Source organism: Denticeps clupeoides, chromosome 18 (assembly GCF_900700375.1).
Source record: "Denticeps clupeoides chromosome 18, fDenClu1.1, whole genome shotgun sequence".
NCBI classification, from domain to species: Eukaryota; Metazoa; Chordata; class Actinopteri; order Clupeiformes; family Denticipitidae; genus Denticeps; species Denticeps clupeoides.
Genome location: NC_041724.1, coordinates 5,246,900 through 5,266,444, shown reverse-complemented (window position 1 = coordinate 5,266,444; position 19,545 = coordinate 5,246,900). Strand labels below are relative to the sequence as shown.

Below are 19,545 nucleotides of genomic sequence, written 5' to 3'. Positions count from 1 at the left end.
CCTTCAAAGTACAGAAACAAATAGTAATTCGCACCACCTCACAGTCACCGGCATTCTCTGACTGATTTTGATCATATGAAAGATGAGCACAAAGTAGAATTTAAATATTTTTTTATTTAACATGACACAACTGGCCTATATAAAAAAATTAAGAGACAAGAAGCTCATCACCATTGAGCTCGATGTGAGTTTCACGCGAATTCCTTTCTGCAGCAACAAAACACAACTCAATGCACTGGAAAAGGGACCGTTCTTCTGGCCCGAAAATCTGGGGACACGCACACATAAAAGACAAAAATGCAAACCAAATTAGCAAGGTTCAATTGTTCACTTAACTAACACAGAAAAGTCTAGTTTTCCACAACAAATATAAGACACATTTGATGAATTGATAGAAGTCATTCCCTGAACCTGAAGCCATATTCAAGATGGCCAGATTAAATTCAATTTTACATTTACAGCATTTATCAGACGCCCTTATCCAGAGCGACTTACAATCAGTAGTTAAAGGGACAGTCCCCCTCTGGAGACACTCAGGGTTAAGTGTCTTGCTCAGGGACACAATGGTAATAAGTGGGATTTGAACCTGGGTCTTCTGGTTCACAGGACAGTGTGTTATCCGCTAGGCTACCAACACCCTCAATCTACATTAAATCTTGAAGTTCCAACAAAAAAATCTGTGCATCTTACCTGTGCATAACTCTGGTGTAACGGAGTCACATAGGAGTCACTTGGCAAGAGCAGCGGCTTTGTTCCTGGCCAGTGATGGACTCCTCAACCAGCAGGACTTAAAATTAAGAACTTATTAAAATCCAGCTGTTTTGCCATCTCTGGGGGGCAAGAAGAGAGATAAGACACAGTTCAGTGAGGTCATAAAGAAAACCATCCACGCCGCCACAGTGTCCATGTTAACAGAAAATTACAAATGCTGAGGTTTTTTTTTTTTTTTAACGTTTAGATGTTTAATGATTTGAAGATAGGTCACGCAAATTTTTATCTAGTGTGTTTGGAGCAAGGGATCCGAATGAAAAACTATACCCTTGGCACGTGTGCTACTTAACATCAAAACTATACCAAATCAATTCTAACACGAAATTAGACACGCAAGTAATTAGGGTACAAAAGTCTTTGCTGGTGTCTGTGATGTCCACATAAAAAAAAATTGAATCCATATACTTTTAAATGTAATAAAAATGACTAAAATGCAATGAAATAAAAACACAGGTCACTGATCTGATGGGAGAAGGGGAGTATGGGAATATTGATAGGTGATAAATAACTAAAGCCACAAACCTTGCTTATAAAATGCTTCTCTCCTTGCATTTGAAGGCATAAATATCCGGAACTAAAGCATCAAGCAAACAGAAGTCTAAGCCCACACTCCGGCATGTCCTTAAACTGGAAATTAATCTAAAATAGGGATTATTACAACAAAGAGAGCTGGACACCACACGTTGGCATCAGGGGAATATACATATGTCAGGATTTAAGAAGAACAAAAAGGACATTCCAACATCCAACAAACTAATTCGACTGCTGCAAGGTCCAGTGTGACATCTGCCCAACACATTTATGTTAAAGATGCATGCACAGTTCATTGGAGTCGTTAATCAATGGTGTTTGCAGGTAACACGGCCCGAGGTGGGTTTGTGTCCAGGTTGAAGACACACTGGTAAATGTGTATAAAGTATTGCTACAAACCTGATGTGAATATCCTATGGATTTTCAGCTGGGTTTCTACAGCTCTGCAGTAGCCCTGGAGAATCCCATGACGAAGAGGACACAGCTAACGTCTAGATGCAGCCTATTTGACCACTAAAAGTATTGGAGCAGAACGCTAAAATATATTTAAAGCAAAAACAGCATTTCTTTGATGAACTGATGAATAAAGACGTTATGGATTCTTTACCTGAAGAGAAGAATGGCTGGGTATATAAAAACCCACTGTTACGCTAAATGAGTGTCAGTAAAGTCTGTCGTGACACTGAGGAAATCCTTACCATTTATACACTTAACCCCCTTTATTCTGAAGTAACCAATAAGGCTCGTCTCTTCAAATAACCTATATGAAGTAAAAAGGTTTATTCATGGAAATACATACATTTAACCGGTATCTGAAATAAAACAGTATTTAATAAAGTTTAATTTGTATACCATTAACACAAGAGAGACATATGCACGTAGTCAGTTTTTCTAAATGATTAAGTCTGTTTTGTTGGGTATTTTTTGTTTAAGTGTCTTACTGAAAAAATAGAAGACCTGGGAGTGGAAAAGAAACTAATTTCAAATGCAACGTTAAATTGAGAACACGTTCACTTCTGACAACGATGACAAAATATTTAGAAGAAAAGAATGAAAGGTTTCACTACGCATTTCAACATTCACACTACAGATCATTTCACTACAACGGACCTTCAATAAGTTTCGCTTAGTAACAACAGCAGTGAACTGAAAATATTCGTCCTTAATAGTCCTTAATACTGTTCATGGGGTGATTTTTTTTGCGCCACATAATTATCATAAAGGTACTTTCATATAAATAAATCATAGAATCTTGACCAAAATAATAATAGTCTCCAAAATGCTCAAGTTACCAAACTATCCAAGGACTAAGAAAAAAAAAAAAAAATTACAATAATCATCATTAAGTTCACTGCAATGGACTACTTGGCTAGTTGCTCATCAAAGACATGGGCTCCCATGGTCAACTTAAATACAGGTTATTTCAAGGAAAAAAAAAATATCATCATCAAGTTACAATACACAGTCTAAAAGAAAAAAGAACAGAGCTACACTAACAAGAACATATCCAAGAAGATCCATTAGCTGATAATAATAATAATAGGTTCTGTAAAAGCACAAAACAGGACACTGCAAGTCCTCCGGCTGCCAAAAAAAAAACGAAAAAGAGGAAAATAATCCAAGGGGAGAACGATGCTCCTAAAACTCGTGGGTTAAACGGGACTAGTTTATTTGGGTGGGGGGGGTGTCCTGTCTCCTCTAGTGGCCTGAGGTTGAGCTATGAGATGAACACCCCAGGAACCGTCAGTCTACGTGTGGGACCGGGGTTTTTTTTCTTTTTCTCCGTGGTGTGTGTGTGTGTGTGTGTGTGTGTGTGTGTGTGTGTGTGTGTGTGTGTGTTAAAGGGATGGACTCCTAATACGAGCCTCCGTAACCCCCCCTGCCGTAACCACCGCCACCGCCGCCGCCTCGGGAGTACGGACCGTTGCTTCTGCCCGAGTAATTACCTTTCATTGGGCCATAGCCAGACGACTGCTGGCCATAGCCGCTTCCAAAGTCACTGTAGCCGTTGCCACCGCCGTAGCCGCCCATTTGATCCCCGTAGCCGCCGCCGTAGCCGCCGCCGTATCCGCCCCCGTAGCCGCCGTCGTTGCCACCGTAGCCGCCGCCGTAGTTGCCGTAGCCGCCGCGGCCGCCGCCGTAGCCGTTCTGCGACCTGCCCATCCCCCGGCCGCCGCCGCCCCTGCCCCGTCCGCCGCGGCCGCCGGCGGCCTGCATCTCCTGCTTGGTCAGCGCCTTCTTCACCTCCACCTTGTGGCCGTTGATGGTGTGGAACTTGAGCACCACCGCCTTGTCGGCCGAGTCGTGGTCGTCGAAGTGGACGAAGCCGAAGCCGCGCTTCTTGCCGGTGTCTTTGTCGGTGATCACCTCGGCCTTCTCGATCACGCCGAACTGCGAGAAGCACTCGTGCAGGTGCTCGCTCTCGATGTCGTCCTTCAGGCCGCCGACGAAGATCTTCTTCACCTTGGCCAGGGCCTCGGGCTTGCCCGCGTCCTCCCGCGCCACGGCGCGCTTCAGCTCCACGTTGTTCCCGTCCAGTACGTGGGGCCGGGCGGCCATCGCGGCGTCCGCCTCCTCCGGCGTGGAGTAGGTGACAAAGCCGAAGCAGCGGGAGCGCTTGAGCGGCTGGTTCTGCACCACGACGCAGTCCGTCAGCTCGCCGTACTGCTCGAAGTGCTTCCGCAGGCCCTCGCTGGTGGTCTGCACGTTTAGGCCGCCGACGAAGAGCTTGCAGAGCTGGTTTTCCATGTTGGCGAGACGGGCGGGGGGTCCGAGTAGACGGTGCTGCTGCGCAAGATGGCACCTTCTGCTCCGCAGAGAAAATCTTTAAAAATGGCGGCCGGTGGGGGAGGGGAGGCGTTACGTGCGCAGCGGTTCCTGCGGGTTTTTTTTTTTTTATTTATTTATTAAAACGAACTAAATATTTTAACCATCTTTACGCCAGAGCATAAATGTTTCATTTGTTAAAGATGAATATGGACGCGTAAAAGTTCCCCATGGCGCATTAACAGAAAGCGCCAGTCGTTTCTGCACGAAACCGGTTTCATCGGTTACCTGGGTCAGGAATGTGCAACAGGAATACTCGCGACAAACATAACTTCACCCATTATAAATTCACCTTGTTTACCCCCCCATGGTCCATCACGGTCCATTTGCGTCTATTATTATTTTTTTTTTTATTTTTTTTTTTGCATAATCGTAATTATAATGGCAGCTTCATCTTTCAAGGCACAGCCATATTTGTCTTAATAGACAACTAGGAGCCTATATCTCCCACAGTATTATTAATGCATCCATCTATGAAGGAAATAAAGACAAAGGTTGGGGGGGTGCTTAGAAGGGCTAGAGAGTTCAGCAGTAACTATGGCAACAGAACATCCTCCATGAGTAGCAGGAACAGCATCTAATGCCTTCTGTTGCTCGTTCGTCAATGAAATTCTGTTAACAGAGAATCCATTAATAAGGCCTGAAATGCAGTCAACTCTGTACGTACTGTGCAAGCAAAACCAAACACCTTCATGAACATAGACACAAGATTTTTGGGGCACTCAACAATCGCCACAAATGTGTTTAACAAGACCAAAATCATGTGATTTAAGTTTCACCACTGCTGCAGTAGAACACTTTGCACAGAGCGTTTTATTCATCTGTGCATGAATGGCATGACTGGGGTGGTGGTAGACACACTCGGCGATGAAACTGAAGACCCAGTAAATCTCCCTCTAAAAACTGATGGGAAATCACTCTGGATATTAAAAGCTTCGGTTTAAAAATTGGCTTTGACTATTTACATGGTCACTAGCCTAGTCAATCAAGAAGAGCGAAAGTAGACGTACACACATCCTGCTTTTCACCTGGGTCGCACTCAAGGCAGTGTGACTAGGTTCAAGAGGAATTTGTCATTTTACTTCAATAACATTGTGTGTCTGAATATTTCAGACACTGAAATAGAAATCCGTAGCCTGGGACACTGAAACTCCCAACTTAGGCCCATGCTTTTTATATATATATATATATATATATATATATATATATATATATATATAAAAAGTCAGATTGCCTTCACTTAAGGTGTTATGTGGTAGTAGCCTAGTGGGTAACACACTCACCTATGAACCAGAAGACCCAGGTTCAAATCCCACTTAGTACCATTGGTGTCCCTGACCAATTTAACATTTAACCCGAAGTGTCTCCAGGGGGGGGGGGGAACTGTCCCTGTAAATACTGATTGTAAGTTGCTCTGGATAAGTCTAAAAAAAATGCTGTAAATGAAAAATGTTACGTGCACAAACACATACATATATTTTAAAAGATAAACTGGAGCAAACGGCAGGTTTCAAACAATGAAAAAAAATGTTTAATACAATTTGCCAAGGAGACATAAGATTCAACTCAATCTCAAACCGTTAAGAAAAATAAACAGCACGGGACTTTTGAGAACAAGACGACTTTACAGGATCCGTGATAATACACTGTATAAAAACACAAGCCTTTAGTGCTTAAAACGTCACAAGAGGTCAAAAAAAAAAAAAAAAAAGAAAAAAAAAAAAAAAAACACAGGGAGGATGAGCCAGTTGGTACTTATTTCAGCCGATTCCCCTGAGTTACATGCCGCAAAAAGCGCCAGACTCGAGTCTTAAAAAAGAGAAAAAAACAAACATTAAATTAATATGGAGTAATAAAACTACGTGATGGAAAGTGACACGCAAAATAAATGAGGGAAAAAAGGGTCCATAAATGTTCATTATAAACAGCACAGAAGTCCCAAAACGTTACAAGGGGGGAGGAGGAGGAGGCTTAAACTCGTCCTTGTTCTGGATGAAGCGACTCACGAGAGGCTCCCAAAAAAAAAAAAAAAAAAAAAAAAAAAGAACCTTAAAATGTCCGATTAATATATTCTGAAGTCCCGTGGTGTCTGCGGACGTCTCAATGGTCGACTCTCCCCTTAATATCCGCCGTACCCCCCCCTGCCGTAGCCGCCACCGCCGCCGCCGCCACGGGCGTACGGCGCGGGGCTCCTGCCGGCGTAGCTGCCGCCTTTCATCGCGCCGTAGCCGGAGGGCTCCTGGCCGTAGTCTTCCCCGAAGCCGTTGTAGCCGTTGCCGTATCCGCCGCCCATCTGGTCTCCGTAGCCCCCGCCGTAGCCCGCGTCGTAGCCGCCTTGGCCCCCGTAGCCGCCGCCGTTGCCGTACCCGCCGCCGTAGCCGCCGTCGTCCCCGTAGCCGCCGTAATAGCCGCCCCTCCCGCCGCCGTAGCCATTTTGTGGCCGACCCATCCCGCGGCCTCCTCGGCCTCTACCGCCGCCGCGGCGTGTGGCGGCCTGCATCTCTACCTTGGTCAGCGCCTTCTTCACCTCCACCTTGTGTCCGTTGATCGTGTGGAACTTGAGCACGACGACTTTGTCGGCCGAGTCGTTGTCTTCGAAGTAGACGAAGCCGAATCCGCGCTTCTTGCCGGTGTCTTTGTCGGTGATCACCTCGGCCTTCTCGATCAGGCCGTACTGGGAGAAGTACTCCTTCAGGTGCTCGTCCTCGATGTCGTCTTTCAGGCCGCCGACGAAGATCTTCTTCACCTTGGCCAGGGCCTCCGGCCTGCCGGCGTCCTCCCGGGCGACGGCGCGCTTCAGGTCCACGTTGTTTCCGTCCACAACGTGCGGCCTGGCGGCCATTGCTGCGTCCGCCTCCTCCGCCGTCGAGTACGTTACAAAGCCGAAGCAGCGGGAGCGCTGTAGCGTCTGGTTCTGGACGACGACGCAGTCGGTGATCGTGCCGTACTGCTCGAAATGCTGCCGCAGACCCGCATCTGTGGTTTGGACGTTGAGACCGCCGACGAACAGTTTACAAAGTTGGCTCGACATCTTTTTCTTTCTTTCTTTCTTTTTTTTTTTTGTTTTTTTTGGTCAAGCCCGTACAAAAAAAAATTCCGTGCTCGGCAGAAGCGGCGCTAAACCCTCGGCGTTTAAAAGAATCGACGGGGGCGTTGCGCTCCTACGTCACCGAACACGTCGCTGACGACGATTGGCCCGCGGCTCCGCCTGCAAATTTGAACGGGAGGGGGTGGCGACTTCGTACTCTCACGCTGATCTGAGAACAGCCTCGACAGTTGCCGCCTGTAACCGTGTAAATGGCTGGGATTCATAAAGCTGATCCCGGTACAGCCTTGGAAAAAGGCCTTTCATGCGGCTCTACGGGTTTGAAGCTACTATTACTACCACCGAGAGAATTAATGTAGAAACGCTGCAAGCGGTCACATTGCTCTAATCAATTCTTTTGCTTGATTTTGATCGAAGTTTTGAAACTTGCACAGCCACATAGCTGTAACATGTACCCCGATCACCCCAAGTATATAGAGGCGTCGGTGACAGAATTATACTTGAATCAAACCAATCCTATTTGGACACACTTTAACAAAGCTATTGTGTGCCAAGCCAATTAACTTGCACATGTTTCATAGATCCAAGCATATGCATTGCCCCCCCCCCAATCTACTCCATTTTTTTTGTGAGCAGGGTGCCAGGTCTCATAAGATCTAGAAGTTCAACTACCTTCAGAATTAGTTGCCTTGAATACTCAAATAAGAAAAGGTAGCACACAAAGACAGCAAAAATCGAAAAAAGCAGACTTGATGTTTTTATTAAAAACAACATATCAAGCAATAGTTTCATGTGCAAAACATTAGGTTCTATATACATTTCGATAATGTTTAAGATACTGGTGAAAGGCTGGATTATTGCATACACTTCAGGAACCTGACCATTTGTACTAGTATTTAGAGTAGTTTTCAATTTCCATATTTTCACAAGCGTGATGTACTTAAAATACATTCTTTCGGCAAATTCATACAGTATTCCACGAACATAAACTAACACCCAATTTATCACCACCAAACAGCAGCGACCCAAGGGCCTCTGTCCTGACGGGACTGCCAAACTCCATGGTAGAGTCGGACAGAAGTCGATTCCTGGAAGTAGAACAAAAACAAATTAGGAGAAAAAAAATGGTCAAAAGGGACAAGACACAAAATCCTCAAAGTTTTGAAGCAAAGGTCCCAAGTTGCCTGTTCTCAAACTAAATGACCACGATACTGTTGCAGTGCAAACTGAATTAACCGGGGTTAAACGATCACATTTTAAATGTAATAAAAATGTTATAGAATTATGATACATCTAGAAGATAAGTTGATTACATACCTAGTGAGCAGGATGATATCCTAATGATAATTCAGTCCTATTAGCGACCCCAGGTACTGAACAGGGTCCCTGTACAAACAAACTGCTACGACTATTGCAAAGTACCAGGAGTACTGGAAAAAAACCTAAAATGTAGGGATCAAAAGTAATTAGGAGCCTTCAGCTAGTACAGTAACTTCCATTCATTAAAATAAAAAAAAAAAAAATCAAAATCTAGTTGGTCACACGTTTACCTGCTTATGTATCCGACTACATTAGGTGGGCTGGATGTAGAAGACGTGGAGATGCCGAGTATTAATAAAGTATCGCTTGAATAAAAGCTAAGGGTCTAAGAGTAAAATATATAGTCATAAACTTTATTTAAAAAAAGTAACATACATTTGCATACCAACGTTGAACAACTTGTTTGATCTGCAGACATCATACACAATGTACATGAATTGCGCAAATGTGACACTGATGAATATTTTCTTCTTTCTAAATGTCAAGGGAAAAAAAAGGGGCCAAAAAACACAGAAAAACGTCTTCTTGAAAACATTAAACTTATGGATGGCCCTTTTTTTTTATTAAGTAGCCTGGTGGTGGATATATCCCATACACATGCTAAATAAAATTCCTCCTCCTTACATATTAAGTCAGACAGATCTTAATTCATAGAAAATTAAGCAGTTGTAGCCAGCGTGGGGTGGAACATGTGAAAGAAAATAACTATCGACCGTGGAAACAAGACTTGCACAGAACGCATTATATAAAAGAAAAATTAAAAATAAAATGAAATAAAGGGCAAAACTAAACTACAGGCCCTCCGACGGGAACGTAGATGGATCGATTTGAACAGGAACTAGCTGGTCGAGCGAGAGAGTCAGGTTTTCTGGGAAGGGGTCTTCCTACCTGTTAGCGGTTTGAGGTCTTTTTAGGGGTTTTGGATTTCACAGTGTCCACCCATCTGCTGAGGTGTCCAGCAGAGGCCGGATGGTTTCGACCATTGTGTCCAAAAAAAAGCGACTGCATAAGGGCTCCCGGTCACCGGCGCGGCGCCCTTAGTAGGGGCCGCCGTAGCCACCTCGGGGATAGCCGCCGCCGCCTCCGCCGCCACCCCTGGGATAGGGGGCACTGCTGCGACCAGGATAGCCGCCACCGCCTCCGCCTCCCTTCATGGGCCCGTAGCCGGAGGACTGCTGCGCGTACCCGCTGCCAAAGTCACTGTAGCCGTTCCCGCCGCCGTAACCCCCGCTTTGGTCGGCATAGCCGCCGCCATACCCGCCCCCGTAGCCCCCGGTGTATCCACCGCCTCCGTATCCACCGCCATAGCCGCCGTCGCTGCTTCCGTAGCCTCCGCCATACCCGCCCCCGTAGCTGTTGTAACCACCCCTTCCACCTCCGTAGCCATTTTGGTTTCTTCCCATGCCTCTCCCGCCCCGACCACCGCGGGAGCCTCGGGAGGCGGCCTGCATCTCCTGCCTGGTCAGCGCCTTCTTCACCTCCACCTTGTGGCCCTTAATGGTGTGGAACTTGAGCACCACCGCCTTGTCGGCCGAGTCGTGGTCGTCGAAGTGGACAAAGCCGAAGCCGCGCTTCTTGCCGGTGTCTTTGTCGGTGATTATCTCGACCTTCTCCACGACGCCGAACGGGGCGAAATACTCGGTGAGGTCTTGGTCCTCGATGTCCTCCTTCAGGCCCCCGACAAATATTTTCTTGACCTTGGCGAGCGCCTCGGGCTTGCCCGCGTCGTCCCGGGCCACGGCTCTCTTCAGCTCCACGTTCTTGCCGTCTACAACATGTGGCCTAGCGGCCATTGCTGCGTCCGCCTCCTCCGCGGTGGAGTACGTTACAAAGCCGAAGCAGCGGGAGCGCTGCAGATGGTCGTTCATGACGACCACGCAGTCGGTGAGGGTGCCATACTGCTCGAAATGCACACGCAGCCCGTCCTTGGTGGTATCCACGTTCAGGCCGCCGACGAAAAGTTTGCAGAGTTGGTTCTCCATTCTTCCGCACGGTAGAAAAAAAATTCGCCCGCGTTGCGTGCTAACGCAAATCAACAGTTGCGGCGCGGGCTGGCGAGCCGTATTTAAATGGGGGACGCGGTGACGTCAGACGCACAGCTGCTCGCGCCGGGACGTAAAATGGAGACGCCCCGTCAGATGGCGTGCTTTGTTCACGCTTCGCGCTACAATTCCTGCGAGAAAAAGCAGTTTTTTTTGGTTCTGGTTAATTATTGATTGTCAATTAATAATATTAACAATACCATAAACTGACTAAGAGGAGTTCGAGATCATTCACTTTTCGCGTGTGGTGCTGTTCTCGGCAGCGTTAACAACACGGGCTCAAATTTAATTTCAGCAACACTACGAGCAATAAACTTTACATTTGTAGACACGGGCAGTGTGTGTAAGTACGCATATATAAAAATAAATAACCTCTCTCCCATAAAATTTCAGTTAAGAGCACTAGAACCTTCCACCGCTATTTCTTTGTGGAACAGCGCTCCCTCGCATGTGGCAGACACTGATTAACATGGTAAACGCATCACATAAAGGTTTCGATGACGCCCGTCGTCACACGATCGGCCACAATTTGCGTCTGAATGAGGCACAATGGGCGCATACGACCCGGAGGAGACGAGGATTCCTTCCAGTATTGATGAGTGTCAGCTCCTGAGCTCTGCATTTTACGACCCCCGGTGTTTTAATTTAATTGAATTGCATATATAACGGAGGCCTTAACCGCATTTCATCATGATTTATATCTATATATCTTTATATCTATAGTCTATATACCTAAAGAAAATACTTCATGTTGGATGATTTCCCAAAACAATGAATGAGTTCTACAGCTTCTTTTATTTGCTTGGTGCTTAAGGGATGTTCTTGTAACAAAACATCATATGTTCATCTAGCCAGATTGCTGCAGGTGGATAGAAATTAGTGTACCAGAGAAAATCACGCTTTTCTCTGTAAAATAACGTTTGATGTTGCCTTTGGCCTGCATTTCTTTTGAGTCCATTTTTTTCTGGTATCTGTTCACTGCTACACTACTTTTCCGTGATATGGATTTAAAAGTGATGTTATTTGCCATGTGCTTTTGTTGTTGTTTATTTATTTTCTGTACTGCCATGTCCAGGTCACCGGTTCCACTGAACCTAAATAATATTCACACTGCTTATGATGATCATATATCAATTTTGTTTTTGAGCTAGGTAGAATCTATGTAAGTGTCCAAAAGCTTTTTTTCTAAAGTAGGAAAACTGTCCATGTAAAGTTGTGATTTGTTTCATTGCTGTTGGCTGATGACACAAAGAAAATATATTGAACAGCTATCATAGAATAAGAAGTTTTTACGATCTACAATAAACAAATATTTAAAAGCAGTACACTGAATGTAAATACTATGTTGAGCTATGGCTGAAATATAAACATCAGTACTGTGACAGTGATCTGCAGCTTAAAATCCCTCTTGCTCTCTCTGTCACAAAATTTATATGTCAAAACGTTGTGTAAACGCCCTCTAACCGCACACGCCTGTCACCTCCTCACTGCCCCACAATTTTAAATTGCATGGAGCAAGGCCCAGTACTGGTGGTGAAGTTACACGGAAATATTAATCTTATAAACAGAACTGATTTTAACAGCCAAGCATGCATATGAATCATCCATAAATTACGGCCAAATCATTCCTTCACCAATTAACTATTAAACTTATGTGCAAGTTTATAATATTTTAAAGAAGGCAAAAAAGTGGGCATTCTCTTAACTAAGAAAAGAAGATTTTGGTTCCTTCACTGATTTCGAACCGTAAAAACCATAACAGTTTTTTGTTTTTTTTGACGTGTTGAGATAATTATTTATGAGCAGCATCTAGAGCATGTAAAGCTGGATTATGACACCCTTTTGTCTCCTTTGCTTGGCCAGGAATTAGCATCACATCCCTCGACTCAAACTCCACACGCCTGTAGATGTGGCCCAGCATGCCATTTTTGTCCTTCTTGACTGCTTCCTCACCCTGGCCACCCTGGTCAATATTCACACTGAGATCATTCTACTTATCAGCTTCCTTCATTTCATTCTGTATTTAAAATGTCTGTTTACCTACATTAGTGGTCAAGGAAGCGGCCCTGTAATGAGAAGGTTGCCGGTTCGCAGCCCGAGCTGCCATGGTGCATTTACATTTACATTTACAGCATTTATGCAGAGCAACTTACAATCAGTAGTTACAGGGACCGTCTCCCTGGAGCAACTCAGGGTTAAGTGTCTTGCTCAGGGACACAATGGTAGTAAGTGGGATTCGAACCCGGGTCTTTTGGTTCATAGGCGAGTGTGTTACCCACTAGGCTACTACCACCCTGGTGCCACTGAGCAAAGTACCGTACTCACACGCTGCTCCCCGGGCGCCCGTCATGACTGCCCACTGCTCACCAAGGGTGATGGTTAAAAGCAGAGGACACTTTTTGTTGTGTCACTGTGTGCTGTGCTGCAGTGTTTCACAATGACAATCACTTCACTTTCACTTAAACATTGTCTACATTAAATTTCACCTGCTAGTTATTAGCCAGGTATTTAGATTTTATTTAGGTTGATATCCTGTAGTATCTTTTAGTGATAGCCTATACAAAATTAGGTAATTTGAAACATAAAGTTAATTTCTAGGGTTTAGTTCCAGTTTTTGACCAAATAATTTATGTTTCTCACAACAGTTTCTTTGGATCGTTGTTTTTTTTAAAGATGATGCCCTTTTGTGAGACCTGATGAATGGTGATGATCAGTGATGACATGATTTTTTTGCCTTTCCAAAGTCTAAATACATGCATAATACATAGAATATATTGCTGCATGGGCCTTAGCCCATGGAGGCATGTAAATATTTCATCTGATCATTTATCTTTAAATATTATTATTAAATACCATATTTTACATATCCTGCAAGCTAACAACAGCAAAACAAATCTGCTCACCAATTAAGAAAACGTTAGTGTGATTATATGATTGGTTTTTACTTTGCCTGTCAATTACTATTTTTACAAAAAGGATAGATCACACCTGTTGTCTGTCTCTCACACACACAAACACACTGCCACGTTTTTAGTTTTTTTCTTCAAATCAAGCATTTACTGTTTTATTGAAAAGATGTCCAGGATTCTGTACACTGCTGGTGTGAGATCAGCAGGTTTCAGGAGGACCGTTATCGCTCCTTCACCCACTTTTCTCTCTCCCCGCTCTCTCTGTTCGCTTGAAGGGAGGAAATGATGGGGTGCAAAAAGAAAAAAAAAAAAAAGAGAAGAAGAAGGAGACAAAAATGGAAGGAAATAAAGAGAGCCATCTCTGGAACACAGGAGAGAAAGAGGAGAGTAGAGAGTGACAGGGACGTGAGGATGGGCCGTGGCCCACGGCCTGAGGCCTCACAGTGGTAGGCAGTCCTAAAAAAACCCATTGAAATTCTGTCCCACCCCCCCAGAGGCGCTGGTGGTACGCTCGGCTCTGGTCCTGGGTGGGCAGGTGTGGCCTCAGACGTCTCTCCTCCGCTCCTTCCTCCTCCGCCCCTCTCCCTCTCTTTTGATCCTCCTCTTCCGCTCCTGACTTGGCCCTCACTTGCTGGCCATGGTGTAACAGCCGTGCTGGTGCCACTGCATGTCACGGATGCGGCGGACGCTCTGAAACCTGGGGCAGCGGGCGCCGTATTCGTTAAAGTGTCTGTAGTCGCCCTTCTCCAGCAGGTACTGGCTGCCACGGTAACCAGGATACTGGTAGCCCACCCAACTAATGGAAACATACATAAGAATGGAATGGCGAGAGAAATACAACATGACAAAAACAAGAATTAACCAGAATCAGAGAAAATGCTACTTGAACATTTATATTTATGGCATTTGTCAGATTTCCTTATCCAGAGATCGACTTAGAATCAGTAGCTACAGTTCCCATGGAGACACTCAGGGTTACCTGTCACTAGCCATGACAAAACTCTCTATAAACCTTCTAAATTTGCTCCTCGGATAAAATCAATGGATTTCCTCTGTTCCGGTTCAGTTTTCCACAAGTCGCTTGTAAATGTTGGTCTACAAGCACTTACGTTCCACAGCTGACCATGATGCTGCCCACTCTGTCGGTGAAGCCGTAAGAGAACATGCTGGGGACGTCGTCGTCCATGATCTCCATCTTGCGGCCCTTGAACTCACCCACCTCGTACAGGCAGATCTTGTGCTTCTCAGGGTCCTGGCGAACCAGCGAGAGGAACACAGAGGGTCAGCTTTCTAGTTTCATTTTGGAATGGCTGTCTCCAACCACCCAGGGTGTCAGAGGGTGTCAGGGGGTGGTAGAAAGAGAGAACCGTGTGTACCATTCTGACAGGTCTGAAGGACAGAAGGTAGTCGTTCCTCTGGCAGTTGCTCCAGGAATCCCAGCGAGGATACTCGCCTTTCTCCAGGATGTACATCTCACCACAGAAGTTCATCTGCTCGAAGCCCACGAAGCTGCAGGGGAACGGGAAGGCGATTAAAACTTTTCTCCCCCCCGCCCCAGACGGACAGCTTACGATGACGCACGCGAGGGAAGCTTACGGGCCGCACTCCACGCGCAGAGAGCGCACTCTGTCCATGCCCATCTCACACACGTTCATACACTCCGCGTTGATCTCGATCATACGGCCCTGGAAGTTCTCCTGGTCGAACACGTACATCTGAATACATATGAGAGAGAGAGAGAGAGAGAGAGAGGAATTAGTGTCACACCGAGTGCATAACTGTGCCCTCCGTGAGTGCAGTGTGAGATTTACCTTGTAGGCCATCATGCCCATCTCTGATTTCTTGCTTGGGGCGCCCTTGCCGTCCGTCTGGGAGGCGGTTTTGGCCTTATCTCCGCTAGAAGACATGATGACTAAGAAAGAACGACACAGAAAGAAATGAAAGACTGCAAGTGGACAGTTTTGAGAGGGGTGGGGAAGTATTTGTCATTGCACTTGTGTGAATGTGAAGGACAAGTCCCGCACTGGTCTCGATACCGTACCCTTACCTGTGTGTTGAGTGAGTGTGGTTCGGCGGTGAAGACCACTCTGCGAGTGTGTGTGTGTGGAATACGCGTGGCGCACTCTTATAGTCTGGCGCAGAGAACAGCGGGATTAGGGCGCCACAAAGGAACGCGCTGAGCTCACGGCAACTGGCCGGCCAGAGAAAGGAACTACAGCATCATCAGCGATACACACAGAGGGACGTGCGTGCGGGGTTTTTTTTTAAAGACTTTTTACACAGCAGCAAGTGGCCGCCTGCTTGTTCACATAGGAGGAGTGTTTGTGTGTCTGTGTGTGTGTAATTCTGCACAACATATGACAACACGCGTGGCCTCTGCTGTTTGAGACAAAAAAAAAAAACAGAATTCGCACATGGCCCTGTTCGTGTTCTAGCTAATCCCTTTGACATTGCGTTCCGCTCGGCTCAGCACTCTTTTGTGCGTAACCTGTTGCATCCGTGTAAACGGCCCCTGGGCGGCAGCGTAAAGGTCCCACGGGGCCGCACAGGCACACACTAGTATTTGCTGACCTGGCTGCCCACCCCAAGGCAGGCCGTGGATAGCTCGTGATGGGGCGATGGGCCGCGTGTGCGGGGTCAGTCGGTATAAAACGACGGCGCCAGGTACCCTCCAAACCTAACCCGCGAAAAAGCGGTGGTCGGGCGCGTGCCACTCTCGAGTCCTGCGCAAGTCTGTGACGGCATAAAACGGTAAGGGGCCAAATTCAATTTAACCGTCTGGGTGAAGCGCCAAAACCCGGCACAAGGAGAACAAAACTATCAATTTCAGTCACGTTCCACCAAATGTAGGAATACTTTCAACACTTGGCCTTATTTCAGCGTTTATTTTTCTAGTACATTAAGTCAGTGGCATTTTAATTTTTTTTAGTACATTGAATTCAACGGGCACTCTTTATCAGCATCCAAACCACCTACAAATCATGAATTCACTACACAATCACACAAATTTTACACTAACAACTGACATATATTTAAAAAAGCCACAAGTCAAAGGTATTTGAATGATGGTGCAGCGTGCCCATTGACCGAGGAGTTGACAGGATATCAGAATTATTCTTTTATTGGATTCTTTTTGTAATACAACTTTTAGTATATGATGGAAAACTAATCATTTTTACAAAAACAAAACACTATCATAAGTTGGCATATACCTGCTTTCTAAATTGCTTGATGGATAATTTGTAGATCAAAAAGAAAATGTAGTGTTTATAGCGTATGTATATTAGGATGCATATTCCATGTATAAATGTATAAATTGAGGATTTGAGATTTTGCCCATCTCTGTCTCAGGTGTGAAGATGTACAGATCTACTCGTTCCACCATGATGCAGCCCATGACCCATTCTGGCATGGGTATGGCTCCTTTTTTTAAGGTAACTGGCGTGTGGGGTATTCATTATGAGCCAGTCTGGTGACTCAGAGACAAACAAGCAAATGAAATTTTGTGATTTCTCCAGATGACGGTGTTTGAGCAGGAGCACTTCCAGGGAAAGTGTCAGGAGTTTACTGATGAGTGCTGCAACATCCATGACTGTGGCTTTGATAACATCCGTTCCATCCGTGTGGAGAGTGGAGCGTGAGTAAGATGGTGTTTTGCACGCGTTTGTGCTTCTGTTTTGGTAGGTTGTGTATTTGTGTGTTTTTTTTATCTATGCCCTTACTAAATTGTCCATGTGTATATATATGCAGCTGGGTCGGCTATGAGCACCATGACTTTGAGGGACAGCAGTTTGTTCTGGAGAGGGGAGAGTACCCTCATTGGGATGCCTACAGCGGAAACGTCTCCTACCACGTTGAGAGATTCATGTCCTTCAGACCCATCTACTGTGCTGTAAGTGGTGTGTGAAACACACATTTGTCTGTGAGTGTGACCAAGCTTAATTAATACTGTTAAATATATATATATAATTACATGTGTGTTACAGTCTCACCAGTGCAGTCGTATGATGATCTTTGAGAAGGAGAACTTCCTGGGTCGCAGTGTGGACCTATGTGATGACTACCCCTCTCTGCAGGCCATGGGCTGGTGTGGCCCTGAGGTCGGATCCATGCATGTGCAGTGTGGCGCGTAAGTTACACTCAGGCTTATAACGTATTATAAGGTATGACACCCAACACCGTTTTTTAGAATTTTTGGGTCTAGGGTGCTAGTGCAAGAACACACCATTTTGAGAATATCTTAATATATTCATATTTATATAACTGTATAGATGCATAATGCAAATTGGTGAAAAGCTTAATTCACAGAGTAGCCGTCCTTAAAGTCAACCCACAGAATAAACACAATCCAGTGCTTCTCACATACATTTACATTTACATTTACAGCATTTATTAGACGCCCTTATCCAGAGCGACTTACAATCAGTAGTTACAGGGACAGTCTCCCTGGAGCAACTTAGGGTTAAGTGTCTTGCTCAGGGACACAATGGTAGTAAGTGGGATTCGAACCCGGGTCTTCTGGTTCATAGGCGAGTGTGTTACCCACTAGGCTACTACCACCCTAAGCAAATCTGTAGGAATATATAAAATCATAAGCAAATCTGTAGGAATATATAAAACCGATGCGGTAAAATGGTTTCAAACTCGAGGACCTGCTTCTCTGCCTCAGGTTTGTGTGTTACGAGTTCCCCGGCTACAGAGGCAGGCAGTACATTATGGAGTGTGAGAGACACAGTGGGGATTACCAGCACTGGAAGAACTGGGGCAGCCACAGCCAGACACCCCAGATCCAGTCTATCCGCCGAATCCAGCACTGAGGACAGCCCCTCCCACCAGCAGCCGCCCAGGGCCGAAGCACACACGCCGCAACCTAAACACGCGCAAAACACACTCGTTCATTTAATAACTCGCTTCCCCACCTCACTCACACACACCATTCTGGAACTGACCACCTTCCTCTACGCACAACTGACAAGCTGCGAAACAGGCCGCAGTCGGGCAAGAGAATGGACAGCTTTGTTGAAACCCCCGCCATTCGCTGGACCAGCTTGGTTCTGTTCGAACTGAAGAAAAATGAGCAGCAATAAACAAATAAACTCACATGCATTTCAGTACATCAGCTCTGTGCTATTATTGTTTGTTTCTACCTAACGTTTTTTGGACTATGAATTACAGCCATTATCTTTCATAACAAGCAGCTGAAAACGATCCACGCACGCTCTATAGAGGAACTACAAAAGAACTGTTTACTGCTTGTGCTACTTCACGCGGCCACAAGGCAGAAAATGAATAATTTACTACTCAGACAGGCAGGTTTTATGTTTACGTATCATTTTACATGCGCAGGTTTTGTAATCGCCTTTTAGGTTTTTATATCCTGTAATTATATGTATAAAAACATATTGCTCAATATCATCATGTACCTTATATATATTTGCATGTTGTAACATAATCGTGAGTACCATAAACATACTTTTTGTGCAGTCATAAAAATGCAGCTACAGTGCATCCAGAAAGTATTCACAGATCATCACTTCTTTTGTTATTTTTTTAATGTTACAGCCTTATTCAAAAAACGAATTAAATATTTTTTCCCTTTTCCCTTCTGCACACAACACCCCATAATGACAACATGAAAAAAGTTTACTTATAAATATATAAAAAAAAAAATGCCTCAATACTTTGGTCGATGCCCATTTGGCAGCAATTACAGCCTCCAGTCTTTATATGAATATGATGCCACAATCTTGGCACACCTATCCTTAGTCCATTCCTGTTTGGAGCACCTCAATTCCATCAGGTTGGTTGGAAAGTGTCCTTTGAGGATCTCTCCAGAATCAGATTCAAGTCTGGGCTCTGGTTGGGCCACTCAAGGACATTCACAGACTTATCTTAAAGCCCCTCCTTTGATGTCTTGGCTGTTTGCTTTTTCCTCCATCCTGTATCCCAGTTCCTGCAGCTGAAAAACATCCCCACAGCATAATGCTGCCACCACCATGCTTCACTGTAGGGATGGTCTCGGTCTGGTCACGTTCAATCAACTGTTTTTCCATAGGTGGACTCCCATTAATCTGCAGAAACATCTCAAGGACGATCGGGG

General features: G+C 45.2%; 5 protein-coding genes across 5 annotated transcripts; 1 reads left to right on the top strand and 4 right to left on the bottom strand.

Moving 5' to 3' along the window:
- Positions 1-94: 94 nt before the first annotated feature.
- Positions 95-4,146, bottom strand: LOC114768117 (heterogeneous nuclear ribonucleoprotein A0-like). The gene is made up of 3 exons (XM_028960239.1): positions 3,249-4,146; positions 691-830; positions 95-268 (listed from the first exon to the last, which is right to left on the bottom strand). The coding sequence occupies exons 1-2, from the start codon at positions 4,048-4,050 to the stop codon at positions 775-777; spliced, it is 858 nt and encodes a 285-aa protein (XP_028816072.1). The 5' UTR covers positions 4,051-4,146; the 3' UTR covers positions 95-268; positions 691-774.
- A 2,020-nt stretch (positions 4,147-6,166) lies between these two features.
- On the bottom strand, positions 6,167-7,234 carry LOC114768059 (heterogeneous nuclear ribonucleoprotein A0-like). The gene has a single exon (XM_028960134.1). The coding sequence runs from the start codon at positions 7,157-7,159 to the stop codon at positions 6,248-6,250; it is 912 nt and encodes a 303-aa protein (XP_028815967.1). The 5' UTR covers positions 7,160-7,234; the 3' UTR covers positions 6,167-6,247.
- A 674-nt stretch (positions 7,235-7,908) lies between these two features.
- LOC114768513 (heterogeneous nuclear ribonucleoprotein A0-like) lies at positions 7,909-10,558 on the bottom strand. Its single transcript, XM_028960859.1, has 2 exons — positions 9,383-10,558; positions 7,909-8,262 (listed from the first exon to the last, which is right to left on the bottom strand). The coding sequence occupies exon 1, from the start codon at positions 10,474-10,476 to the stop codon at positions 9,532-9,534; it is 945 nt and encodes a 314-aa protein (XP_028816692.1). The 5' UTR covers positions 10,477-10,558; the 3' UTR covers positions 7,909-8,262; positions 9,383-9,531.
- Positions 10,559-13,563: 3,005 nt separating this feature from the next.
- LOC114767925 (beta-crystallin B1-like) lies at positions 13,564-15,536 on the bottom strand. Its single transcript, XM_028959842.1, has 6 exons — positions 15,493-15,536; positions 15,257-15,357; positions 15,042-15,160; positions 14,822-14,954; positions 14,555-14,697; positions 13,564-14,241 (listed from the first exon to the last, which is right to left on the bottom strand). The coding sequence occupies exons 2-6, from the start codon at positions 15,350-15,352 to the stop codon at positions 14,070-14,072; spliced, it is 663 nt and encodes a 220-aa protein (XP_028815675.1). The 5' UTR covers positions 15,353-15,357; positions 15,493-15,536; the 3' UTR covers positions 13,564-14,069.
- Positions 15,537-16,047: 511 nt separating this feature from the next.
- cryba1l1 (crystallin, beta A1, like 1) lies at positions 16,048-18,564 on the top strand. Its single transcript, XM_028959843.1, has 6 exons — positions 16,048-16,196; positions 16,797-16,879; positions 16,964-17,082; positions 17,196-17,337; positions 17,432-17,574; positions 18,115-18,564. The coding sequence occupies exons 2-6, from the start codon at positions 16,805-16,807 to the stop codon at positions 18,260-18,262; spliced, it is 627 nt and encodes a 208-aa protein (XP_028815676.1). The 5' UTR covers positions 16,048-16,196; positions 16,797-16,804; the 3' UTR covers positions 18,263-18,564.
- Positions 18,565-19,545: the final 981 nt, after the last annotated feature.